Below are 13331 nucleotides of genomic sequence, written 5' to 3' on the forward strand. Positions count from 1 at the left end.
GTCTTGAAATACATCCACAGGTACACCTCCAATTGACTCAAATTATGTCAATTATCCTATCAGAAGCTTCTAAAGCCATAACATCATTGTCTTTAATTTTCCGAGCTGTTTATAGACCGTCAACATAGTGTATGTAAACTTCTGACCCAATGGAATTGTGATACAGTGAATTATAAGTGAAATAATCTGTCTGTAAACAATTGTTGGAAAAATGACTTGTGTCATGTACAAAGTATATGTCCTAACCAACTTTCTTTTTGTTAAACAAGAAATTTGTGGAGTGGTTGAAAAATGAGTTTTAATGACTCCAACCTAAGTGTATGTAAACCTCTGACTTCAGCTGTATATGTGTTTACAATAGGTAGTCCTAGACTAACGCATACAAAGCAGAAAGATGACAATTTCCAAATCATCTGCGGGACAACAAAAGTTGTCTGTCTGACCTGTCCACTTTCAACCGCAGAATGAAAAATGCCAACCGCCGCGACGATCTCTGTCGGGACCGCAGGCAATGCTCTTAAGATCCAGGCTTATTTCAACACAATTCTGTACTCTGTTGGCTGCAGTGGGTCAGTGTTGAGCCAATTCAAATAAATGCTTTTCATTTCTATTCGAAGAGGACTGGGTTGCTTTTTCTTTAGTATGGATGATGACTGAATTTGTGAATCCATATACATTTCCTCATCTCTCTGCACATGGCTATTTTTCGTAGATTCCATCTCAAACAGCGGTCCTCTTCAGCTCATCCTTCAGTGCCCGTCAGAACACTGAGAAAGAGGTGCGGTGTGTGATTGTGATGTCAGTAACTCTCCCTCAGGTCCTCTCTCCTGCCTCTCCCTCTCTTACAGTGGGGCAAAAAAGTATTTAGTCAGCCACCAATTGTGCAAGTTCTCCCACTTAAAAAGATGAGAGGCCTGTAATTTTCATCATAGGTTCACTTCAACTATGACAGACAAAATGAGAAAAAAAATCCAGAAAATCACATTGTAGGATTTTGAATGAATTTATTTTCAAATTATTATATTTTGGTTTCATCTGACCATATGACATTCTCCCAATCTTCTTCTGGATCATCCAAATGCTCTCTAGCAAACTTCAGACGGGTCTGGACATGTACTGGCTTAAGCAGTGGGACACGTCTGGCACTGCAGGATTTGAGTCCCTGGCGGCCTAGTGTGTTACTGATGGTAGGCTTTGTTACTTTGGTCCCAGCTCTCTGCAGGTCATTCACTAGGTTCCCCCGTGTGGTTCTGGGATTTTTGCTCACCGTTCTTGTGATCATTTTGACCCCACGGGGTGAGAACTTGCGTGGAGCCCCAGATCGAGGGAGATTATCAGTGGTCTTGTATGTCAATGTGATTTTCTGGATTTTGTCTTCTAATTTTGTCTGTCATTGTTGAAGTATACCTATGATGAAAATTACAGGCCTCTCTCATCTTTTTAAGTGGGAGAACTTGCACAATTGGTGGCTGACTAAATACTTTTTTGCCCCACTGTATGTTGTGGGAGACAGCCCAGCCAGGCTCCCCTGCCGTGCAGCTCAGTAGAGTGGGGATCTAAACGAAGCAACGTCCCACTGACAAACACACACACATCAGCACAGCAATAAGCTATCAACACACACTGCAACAACAACCAGACAATCAGCAAGGCACCATGGGATGATAATTCTCAGCCCAGCACGGAAAAAACACTGAATACCACTACTTATCTTCCAGAGCTACACACAACAAGATACATCCATCTGCTGTGCTAGTTCGGACACTATAGTGATGAGGGAGCATTGAAGGAAGTCAAGCTTAGCTTTAGCATCACATTTAATATGGAGTATAATGTTGAAAAGCAGTACACCATAAACAACCAGCTAACTCTGCACCTCCCGGTCCACCAAGTCCAGATTTTCTGTGTAAGTCTCCTTCAACTGGGACACAATCTTGGCTGTGAAGCGTCATTATTGTTTTATAAGCCCTCATGTGCCAGCGTTCACAGAGACTGCTGTGGGCTGCAGTGTTATTTTCTATTATTGGGTTTCGGCTCACTCGAGGCTACCAATACAGACACTATAACTGTTCAGCTTTGTGGATAATGCACACCTATTTTATTTTTTACATTTAACTAGGCAAGTCAGTTAAGATCAAATTCTTATTTGCAATGACGGCCTACAATGACGGCTTAATTACAATGACGGCACCTCCCTTTGGGACTCCCAATCATTCCGTATGTGATGCAGCCTGGATTCGAACCAGGGCCTCTTGCACTGAGATGCAGTGCCTTAGACCACTGCGCCACTCGGGAGCCCTATAGGATGTCCCTCAGCCAATCAGAATGAAGTCTTTCAGAAGGTGGTTACATAACTGTTATGCTATGTGTGGCTAGAGTTATGCTTCATGTAAAAAACATGGGTTTGATTTGCGGTCTGCTTTGTTAGTTGTTAATCCAATACTTGGGCTGTTCTCTCTTTTTATTAAGGTTTGATTATCAGTTTGATTTTGATCTGTGGAACTCCATGTCTTTTTAGACTAAGACAGTTTGTCATTGACTGATGTGTCTTTTAGACAAAGGCGTAAAGCTTACTTCATTATTCAATGTTTTTTTTTTCTTTTACTGCATCAGGGATAGCGTACCCAAGCATTTCGGCTTTTATTACAGAGGAATGAGATCAAGGTGCTGGAATTGACATCAAGATGCTGACACCAGGATGAGCTTATCTTTCTGCATCTCTCTATTAAATCCTCTCGTTGTTGTTCGTTAATGTCTGTTCCCAGCAGTGGAAATGAAAACCCCAGATGAAGACATCTCCACGGGCCAGCCTATTGGCGTTTTGCTCCAGATCTATTCACTATCTCAGCCATTTCCTGACACTTTTGGATTTCATTGACTAAGAAGGTTCTGCAGTTTGCTGCCTCTCTAACCGAGAACAGGGATGAGGCAATTAGGCTGGGACTCATCAGTATGCCCTTCCTGTGATGGTTAAAGCCCCCACTGCTGGTGTGTGTGTGTGTGTGTGTGTGTCCGTGTCCGTCCGCGCGTTCATGCAGACTCTCAATGCAGCATACTACTGCCAGAGTCGATGCCCGGTCTCATCCACCACGCCAGCTGGGCACAGAGAAGCCGTATGGCAACGAGTGGGGGTGCGGAGGTTGGCAGGAGAGGACGACATTGTGTTTTGATGTTTGAGGCCACACACACAGACAACACAAACTGACACACCGTTAAATCAAAATAGACAGCTTTAAGTAGAGAGGAATAGGTCAACCGTTGAAAGCCATAAGGCAGTGTCAAGAGAATAAAGTGGATATATTTGTGGTGTGTGTGTGTGTGTGTGTGTGTGTGCATGTGTGTGTACCTGTATAGAGAACCGTATTGCCGGCGTTGAGGAGTGTGAAGATATTTGTCAATCTGACAAGTACAGTATTTGTCAATCTGCTCGCTCAGCACGCCTCTCCTCCTCTGTCTTTGCCTGTGCACTGACTACTAACATCGTGCCTTGGGCTTGCAGCTTCACTCTCAGTGGGGAATGAAATGGATCTCACCACCCCACTCAAAGCTCTGTGTCTGCTGTGAAAAATAGCGTTAGAGAGCGTACATGAACAGAGCAACAGAAGAGGGAGAGGGGGTTACAGAGGGGTAGAGTTTCCCACCTGTCTCTCTGTGCGCACCAGACGGGCGACATTTATGTGTTATGTGTGATTGATGACTTCAGATGAAGGCCTCCGGGTCTTTGGATTTGAACACACACTCACTCCGCATTTATGAACAGCGACAGCCTCTCGCATTGCCTTTTCACCTCAGTGCATGTTCACCTCAGTGACTTTTCAGAATGAAATTCATCTTCCCTGGAGACTCCAGACTAGCAGCCTCATTATTATCTGGAACAGTGAAATGAAGGGAAGTCTATGGTGGTAACTTTTCCTATGGTGTTCAGTGGATCCTGTGAACTCCCACGGCCCTCTGGGTCGATGCGTATGGTCCTGATGAGAGCTGTCTCCATAGACACCTGTGTTACCAGGGCATGGGTGTCAACAATGCCTCTCCTGTTTCCCAGCCCTCATCCAAAGGGTGTCAACAATGCCTCCCCTGCTTCCCAGCCCTCATCCAAAGCCATCCCTGTTCTCTTCTCCCCAGCCCTCCTTATAGTCCCCAGCTCCATTGTGCAGTGGTTCCCAACCAGGGCTACGAGGACCCCTGGGGGGACTTGGCCTGTCCACAGGGGGTACTGTACTTGAGAAGAGCCATGAGACCATGGGCTTACTGGTAAAATGCACATGAGGGGGTACTTCAGGGCTACTCCGGGCAGAGTAAAATTCAGTTGGTGGTACAGTAACCGAAAAAGGTTGGGAACCACTGCCCTAGTGTTTGCTCACAGCAGGGCTTTGTGGTAAGTAGACCCTTCTTTGCCCCCAAGAGCAGATTTTTACAAGAATTTGGTCTGTGTGTGTGCCGCTTGCTTCATTGAGGTGGCTTATTTGTAAAATGTATGTGCTATGCATAAGAGTTCCATTATTATATGAATGAATCTACAGTATATGCTGTAGATAATATAGATGTTAGCCTCTTTTTGTTCACTTTTTGAATGGCTTGAAGAAATACATTGATTCCACGAAGAGGGAGAGGGATAGGGAGAGAGAAAGAAAGAAAGAGAAAGACAATGAGCCCTACCTCCAACACATCCTCCTGTTTCCATGGAGATCAGAGAGCCAATCGGATGGCACAGCTGCGGACTGTACTACCGTGAACAGAGGAGAGGTGGTAAAAGGATGGGGATGAGATTCTGTGTGTATTGGAGACAAAAAAACGACATTCTCCCTCCTGCAGATTATCCCCATGCTTTAGACGGCTAGCCTTGTCTCCTCTGCCATTGGCACGCGTTCAGTGTTAAACAGGCATCCTCCCAGGACCCTGCTCTACCACTACATCCTCCCCAAACTTTTGGACCTGCCTCGTTACATCACAGAGCTCTCCCTGGCTGGCTGACTGGCTGTTTGTGACTGAGAGAGTAAGAGTGTATGTGAGTGTGTGTGTGAGTCTGTATGCACACGCTGCTGCTCCCGTTGAGTCGAGTCCCATTGACGAGCCTGTGTGATGGACAAGCCGAGCGTATGGCGTGCCGTGGTGAGCAGCACCGACCCCAGGCGTCCCCGCAGCGAGTCCAGCACGCCGCCCAGGGGTGGGACTCACCCGGGCAGACCCAGCTCTGCCATGTCCTACCGGCTATACGACATGTGAGTAGTAGCAGTCCCTTCGAATCCTCATGCTGTATGAATGGAGCTGTGGCTGGGGAGGAAGGGAGGCTGTGGCTGGGCGGATGCAGCCGTGCAGGCAGTGGTTCTCCCATCCTTCATTGACGAGGATGTGGTGTGGCACTTTGTTATTGCAGTGTCTCCAGTGTGTGTGCTGAGTCACCTAGCTGGCGCTTGCAGACCAGACCTTGCTCTGTCCTCTCTTCTCCTCTCAGCCTGTTTGGAGATGGGATGAGTTTATGGCTCTGCCTACAGAGCTCTCTCTTTGTAAACAACCACTGCCTTATGGGGAATGGTGGCCATGTAGAGGGTGTATTTCTGTGTGTGGTAGATGTGTTTGTGGTAGACATGGCTGTTAATATTTCTATAAAAAAAATATTTTCATTGCATTTGTTTCCCTTTTTGGTGATTTTGACAAAAATATATGATGAGGGATGATCACTGATTTCTGTTATGTACTGGGAGATGTTTCCATTGTGGTTGAAATCACTGTAATTAGTTGTTTTGAGTGACTGTGATGATACTGTGACTGACTAGGGGAATATGACTCATTTTTGTGACGCTGTGACAGCTTCTTGTTTAGCGCGTGATTTCCTCCTAGCTCTGACGTTTGTGTGTGTGTGTGTGTGTGTGTGTGTTAAGGATGCAGATGGTACTGCTAGTGTGGTGAATGTAATTTTTGGGATGTCAATGTTCACTTCTTCACTGTTTGGAATGCTTCATGCCTGTCTCTCCAGTTCAGCGTCCCAGTGTCATCTCTGTAAAGATCTTTGATTGTGAAAGGACACAAGAATCATTTCATGTACAGTGCATTCGGAAAGTATTCAGACCCTTTGACTTTTTCCACATTTTGTTACGTTTCAGACTTATTCTAAAATTGATTGATGAGGAAAAGTTTTGATTTAATCTACACAAAATACCCCATAATGACAAAGTGAAAAACAGGTTAACATTTTTGCAAATGTAAATAATGCATTTCTGTTTTTTATTTATTATACATGTATAGTAAGTAGTCAGACCCTTTGCTATGAGACTCGAAATTGAGATCAGGTGCATCCTGTTTCCATTGATCATCCTTGATGTTTTTACAACTTGATTGGAGTCCGCCTGTGGTAAATTCAATTGATTGGACATGATTTGGAAAGGCACACACCTGTTTATATAAGGTCTCACCGTTGACAGTGCATGTCAGAGCAAAACCAAGCAATGACGAAGGAATTCCAAGGAGGAGCTCCAAGACAAGATTGTGTCGAGGGACAGATCTGGGGAAGGGTACCAAAACATTTCTGCAGCATTGAAGGTCCCCAAGAACACAGTGGCCTCCATCATTCTTAAATGGAAGAAGTTTGGAACCAAGACTCTTCCTAGTGCTGTCCGCCCGGCTAAACTGGGCAATCGGGGTAGAAGGGCCTTGGTCAAGGAGGTGACCAAAAACTTGTTGGTCACTCTGGCAGAGCTCCAGAGTTCTTCTGTAGAGATGAGAGAGCCTTTCAGAAGGACAACCGTCTCTGCAGCACTCCACCAATCAGGCCTTTATGGTAGTGCCAGACGGAAGCCACTCCTCCAGTAAAAGGCACATGACAGCCCGCTTGGAGTTTTCCAAAAGGCACCTAAAGGACTCAGACCATGAGAAACAAGATTCTCTTGTTTGATGAAACCAAGCTTCACGTCTGGAGGAAACCTACGGTTAAGCATGTTGGTGGCAACATCATGCTTTTGGGGGTGTTTCTCAGTAGCAGGGACTGAGAGACCTGTCGGGAAAGATGAACGGAGCAAAGTACAGAGAGATCCTTGATGAAAACCTGCTCCAGAGCGCTAAGCTCCTCAGACTGGGGTGAAGGTTCACCTTCCAACAGGACAATGACCCTAAGCACATAGCCAATACAACGCAGGAGTGGCTTCGGGACAAGTCTCTCAATGTCCTTGAGTGGCCGGGCCAGAGCCCGGACATGAACCCGATCTAACATCTCTGGTGAGACCTGAAAATAGCTGTTCAGCAACACTCCCCATCCAACCTGACAGAGCTTGAGAGGATCTGCAGAGAAGAATGGGAGAAACTCCCCAAATACAGGTGTGCCAAGCTTGTGGCGTCATACACAAGAAGCTGTTAATCACTGCCAAAGGTGCTTCGACAAAGTACTGATTAAATGGTCTGAGTACTTATATAAATGTGATTTTTCTGTTTAAAATATATATAAATAAGAACAAATTAAAAATAAACTGTTTTTGCTTTGTCTTTATGGGGTATTGTGTAGATTGATTGAGGGGAGAGAACCTATTTTATCCATTTTAGAATGAGGCTGTAACGTAACAAAATGTGGAAAAAGTCAAGGGGTCTGAATACTTTCCGAATGCAGTATAATTTGTTCTTAATTGACTCGCCTGGATAGATACAGGTTAAATACGAATAAAATACGTGTCCCCACACTCGTAACAGGATTTCTGGAAAACGTACAGATTTTGGGAAAGTTACCAGAATTTTGCGACCCTACACATTCGACACTCCCACGTCTCTTGTTTTGATGGTTGTCTCTTCTTCGGCTGCGGGATGTGTTTGAGTTGCTATTTCGGTGCAGGCGCCTGTGCCAAAATCTGTGTTCCAACATGACTCCACGCAGAGCTCGTATGACTGAAAGAAAGAGGTGTTCGTCATCGTCACATAATACGTCACTGTGGGTGAATAAACAATAACAAAAAACTCCCCGCCACTTGTTTTGGTAAACAGCTGAGGAATGGGGCTTGAGAAATACAGTGAGCTCCAAAAATATTGGGATAGTGACACATTTTTGGTTGTTTTGGTTCTGTACTTCAGCGATTTGAAATTATACAGTGACTATGAGCTTAAAGCGCGGACTGTCAGTTTTAATTTGAGGGTATTTTCAACCATATCGGGTGAACCGTTTAGAAGTTAGTGCACTTTTTGAACATAGTCCCTTCATTTTAGGGGACCGAAAGTATATGGGACAAATTCACTTACAGTACCAGTCAAATGTTTGGACACACCTACTCATTCCAGGGTTTTTCTTTATTTTTACTATTTTCTATGTTGTAGAATAGTAGTGAAGACATCAAAACAATAAAATAACACATATGGAATCATGTGTAACCAAAAAAGTCTTAAACAAATCCAAATTATATTTTATATTTGAGATACTTCAAAGTAGTCACCCTTTGCCTTGATGACAGCTTTACACACGCTTGGCATTATCTCAACCAGCTTCATCTGGAATGCTTTTCCAACAGTCTTGAAGGAGTTCCCAGATATGCTGATCACTTGTTGGCTGCTTTCCCATCACTCTGCGGTCCAACTCATCCCAAACAATCTCAATTGGGTTGAGGTCGGGTGATTGTGGAGGCCAGGTCATCTGATGCTGCACTCGTCACTCTCCCTCTTGGTCAAATTGCCCTTACACAGCCTGGAGGTGTGTAACAGCAACCAAGAGTCCTGTTGAAAAACAATTGATAGTCCCACTCAGCGCAAACCAGAATGCTGTGGTAACCATGCTGGTTAAGTGTACCTTGAATTCTAAATAAATCACAGACAGCGTCACCAGTAAAGCACCATTGCACCTGCTCCTCCATGCTTCACGGTGGGAAACACACATGCGGAGATCATCCTACTCTGCGTCTCACAAAGACACAGTGGTTGGAACCAAAAATCTCACATTTGGACTCCTCAGAACAAAGAACAGATTTCCACCAGTTTAATGTACATTGCTCGTGTTTCTTGGCCCAAGCAAGCCTTTTCTCATTGGTTTCCTTTAGGAGTGGTTTATTTGCAGCAATTTGACCATGAATGCCTGATTCACGCAGTCTCCTCTGAACAGCTGATGTTGAAATGTGTCTGTTACGTGAACTCTGTGAAGCATTTATTTAGGCAACATTTTCCGGGGCTGGTAACTCTAATGAACTTTTCCTCTGCAGCAGAGGTAACTAAATAATGAAAAACCCTTGAATGAGTCGGTGTGTCCAAACTTTTCACTGATACTGTATATGTCTAAACACTTATGTTAATGTGGATGCTACCATGATAACAGATATTCATGAATGAATTGTGAATAATGATGAGCGAGAAAGTAAAAAAAAAAACTTGCCTGTTATTGTAATGGTGAGAGGTTAGGATGTCTTGAGGGTATGATATTTGTGTGATTCATTATTCATCATTCAGGACAATCCATAATCATGGTAGCATTCACGTTAATGTAGATGCGTTTAGAAACATATTATATTCATTCATTTACCATTCATTTAAATCTGGCACAAAATAATCTGAAACATAACAAACAGCAAATGCATCCAACACATTTGTAAAGTCAAACGTTTGATGTTATCAATGTGTGCTGTGGATATTGGACCAAATACTTCACTCTGTACTACTTTAATACACATTTAAGTTAATTTGTCCCAATACCTTTGGTCCCCTAAAATGGGGGAACTATGTACAAAAAGTGCTGTCATTTCTAAATTGTTCACCTGATATGGATGGAAATACCCTAAAATGAAAGTGGACAGTCCTCACCTTAACCTCATAGTCATTGTATCATTTCAAATCGAAAGTGCTGGAGTACAGATCCAAAACAAAACAATAACATTTGTGACTGTCCCAATACTTTTGAAGCTCACTGTATAACCATTTTCGAGTTTATAGACAGAGCTATGGATACCAGGACTGACCATCCATGAGATCCAAATGATAGTTTTAATCATGTTTTGACGCTATACAGTGTTTTGTCTACCTTGCCATTGTTTACAAACATTTGAGGAAAAAATTGATTATTTTGGGTTCTGATGCAGTACAATAGTTGAACGAAGCTAATGAGGAATTTCTACGTTATGTTCTTCAAGAATCCATCGCTATATGTCATGAATTTAACAGTACAGAAATGGATGTAGCATCTCTGGACTGGGGCTTTAAAGGAGGGATGTGGTCAAAACACACACACACACACTTTGCCACACACACACACACACACACACACACACACACACACACACACACACACACACACACACTTTGCCACACACACACACACACACACTTTGCCACACACACACACACACACACACACTTTGCCACACACACACACACACACACACTTTGCCACACACACACACGCTCGTTGTGTAACATGGACTGCAGTTGTTGCCGTTTTTTTAGGCGCATAGAGATGCTTGTCAGTTTGACACATCTGTATACTATACTCTGACTCAAGGAGTGTTTGGCTTGGGGCACCTCCCCAATTTAACTGTCAGGCCAGTTTCCTTCTAGAGTTCCAATGTAGAACCCGTATCCCTCATGAAGGAAACCCCTGTTGTCCTCAGGCCAGCAGAACAGACAGGGTTGTAGGGTAGATGCGATGTGCAGAACAGACAAGGTTGTAGGGTAGATGCGATGTGCAGAACAGACAAGGTTGTAGGGTAGATGCGATGTGCAGAACAGACAAGGTTGTAGGGTAGATGCGATGTGCAGAACAGACAAGGTTGTAGGGTAGATGCGATGTGCAGAACAGACAAGGTTGTAGGGTAGATGCGATGTGCAGAACAGACAAGGTTGTAGGGTAGATGCGATGTGCAGAACAGACAGGGTTGTAGGGTAGATGCGATGTGCAGAACAGACAAGGTTGTAGGGTAGATGTGAAGTGCATGGCTAAGGGTTGTATAGGGAACATTTAGGCTATGCTATACTTAAATAAGTTTGACTACGTGCTCCGGGAGAAATGTGTTAAAAATACTACAGCCATGTCTCTCCAAAAATATCTGTAAATCAGTCATTTAAAAAAAAATAGATGTTTATTTAAACAGTTTGTTGACTGTCTTTCCTTATGTCCTAGGTCTGTATATATTTTGCATTAGTATTGTTGCCCAGCCCCAACACGGTTCAGTCCCCCAGCTAGCAGTGCCTGCTGCTCTATCAGAGTGCATGTAAAAGGCACCCTGGTATCACCACTTACCTCTGCACTGGTAGACTTCAACTGACTGTGTGCAGATACAGCAGGCTACACAATAGTCATTTAGTTCAAGTATTTCCTGTCACACAGACCACACCATTTCACTTCCAGGTCATGAAAGAAATGTGACTTGAAGCATGCTTTGTCATCTCCCTATCTGGGCCAGATGTAATGCTTGTTAGGCATAATGTCTAATCGTCTATTGTACTAACATACTGTAACCTTTCTTCATAGCATATCAACTGAGAGCTATTATTGCTTTCCTGTGCTGGATCAGATCTACACATTTGAAAGAGTTGAGTCAAAACAATTACATAGAGTGGGATATTGTGGATGTACATTCTGGGACCTCACGGTTCACTGAAATAATGTAAAAGATTCTCTGGAGGCATGTGCTGCAGCTGTAGTGTAGCTGGAAGGCTTAGTCATCGATGCAGGGATGCCCGTACCCCGTTATTAACTGCTAGACGGCATTGTGAAGCCGCTGTCCCGACGATGCCAGCGCCTACGCTCGGGAGGCTGGCAGATGAAAAACCATGTGTCACCATCGCCGCCAGGCACTGGCAGCACATTTCTCTGCTTTTAGCCGGAGGACACGGCAACACACAGCACAGCGCTGGAACAGCAGAGTCAGGCACAGGCCTGCTTAGTCAGAGAGCGACTGCATAACATACTGCCACGGCCAACGTTTGGCTCGTATCCGATTACATTCTATCATTTCACATGAAGTGATGAATAGAAATTCCATTTCATGGAAGTAGGAAACTTTTCTTTTCAATGAATCGGCCTCTTGTTTAATTCTTAGAATTATTGACTGAATTGAAATGGAATTGACCATTGAGTGATAGGAAGGAAAGATTAAATGGATTTGACCCCCCCCCATGCTCAAGCTGGCCATTACGTAAGACCGTGACTTTGCAAAGCGTGCCGATGTCACTGCTTGGCCAGACACTACACAGAGCATTCTGTTTCATATGATCTAGTCAGCACATGGGGCACGTTGCCACAGTCCTGCAAGTCGCTCACTACACGCACACAGGCTGCATGGATGCAACAGTCACAATAACACTGTCACTCTCTCACCCTACCCTGGGCCACTGTCCCCTGCCATCATAGAGAAGTGTACTAGTAGTAGTGGGCATTATGACAGAATATGCCGTCCAATATTAAACAAATGTTTGGAACACACTCAGGGTAACGCTCTCTCCGCTGCTGGGAGCTGTAGTTCTCTCAGGGGTATGTCTTGGGGAGCTGTAGTTCTCTCAGTGGTATGTCTTGGGGAGCTGTAGTTCTCTCAGGGGTATGTCTCGGGGAGCTGTAGTTCTCTCAGGGGTATGTCTCGGGGAGATGTAGTTCTCTCAGGGGTATGTCTCGGGGAGATGTAGTTCTCTCAGGGGTATGTCTCGGGGAGATGTAGTTCTCTCAGGGGTATGTCTCGGGGAGATGTAGTTCTCTCTGGGGTATGTCTCGGGGAGATGTAGTTCTCTCTGGGGTATGTCTCGGGGAGCTGTAGTTCTCTCTGGGGTATGTCTCGGGGAGCTGTAGTTCTCTCAGTGGTATGTCTCGGGGAGCTGTAGTTCTCTCAGGGGTATGTCTCGGGGAGCTGTAGTTCTCTCAGTGGTATGTCTCGGGGAGCTGTAGTTCTCTCAGGGGTATGTCTCGGGGAGCTGTAGTTCTCTCAGGGGTATGTCTCGGGGAGCTGTAGTTCTCTCAGGGGTATGTCTCGGGAGATGTTGTTCTCTCAGGGGTATGTCTCGGGGAGCTGTAGTTCTCTCAGGGGTATGTCTCGGTGAGCTGTAGTTCTCTCAGGGGTATGTCTCGGGGAGCTGTAGTTCTCTCAGGGGTATGTCTCGGGGAGATGTAGTTCTCTCAGGGGTATGTCTCGGGAGATGTAGTTCTCTCAGGGGTATGTCTCGGGGAGATGTAGTTCTCTCTGGGGTATGTCTCGGGGAGATGTAGTTCTCTCTGGGGTATGTCTCGGGGAGCTGTAGTTCTCTCTGGGGTATGTCTCGGGGAGCTGTAGTTCTCTCAAGGGTATGTCTCGGGGAGCTGTAGTTCTCTCAGGGGTATGTCTCGGGGAGCTGTAGTTCTCTCAGGGGTATGTCTCGGGGAGCTGTAGTTCTCTCAGGGGTATGTCTCGGGG

At 44.9% G+C, this 13331-nt stretch overlaps 1 protein-coding gene across 3 annotated transcripts in view; it reads left to right on the forward strand.

The window, feature by feature from the left end:
• LOC139416277 (IQ motif and SEC7 domain-containing protein 1-like) overlaps positions 1-13331 on the forward strand; it is a 192965-nt gene that overhangs the window by 101489 nt on the left and 78145 nt on the right. Inside the window, exon 1 of one of the 3 annotated variants that reach the window (XM_071164744.1) lies at positions 5161-5222. The exons of the other annotated variants lie outside the window; for them this stretch is intronic. Within the exon in view, the coding sequence (XP_071020845.1) occupies positions 5200-5222 (23 nt within the window). The 5' untranslated portion in view covers positions 5161-5199. Of the gene's footprint in view, positions 1-5160; positions 5223-13331 lie in introns of those variants that run through there. 3 annotated transcript variants of the gene reach the window in all.

This window comes from Oncorhynchus clarkii, chromosome 9 (genome assembly GCF_045791955.1).
Source record: "Oncorhynchus clarkii lewisi isolate Uvic-CL-2024 chromosome 9, UVic_Ocla_1.0, whole genome shotgun sequence".
NCBI lineage: Eukaryota > Metazoa > Chordata > Actinopteri > Salmoniformes > Salmonidae > Oncorhynchus > Oncorhynchus clarkii.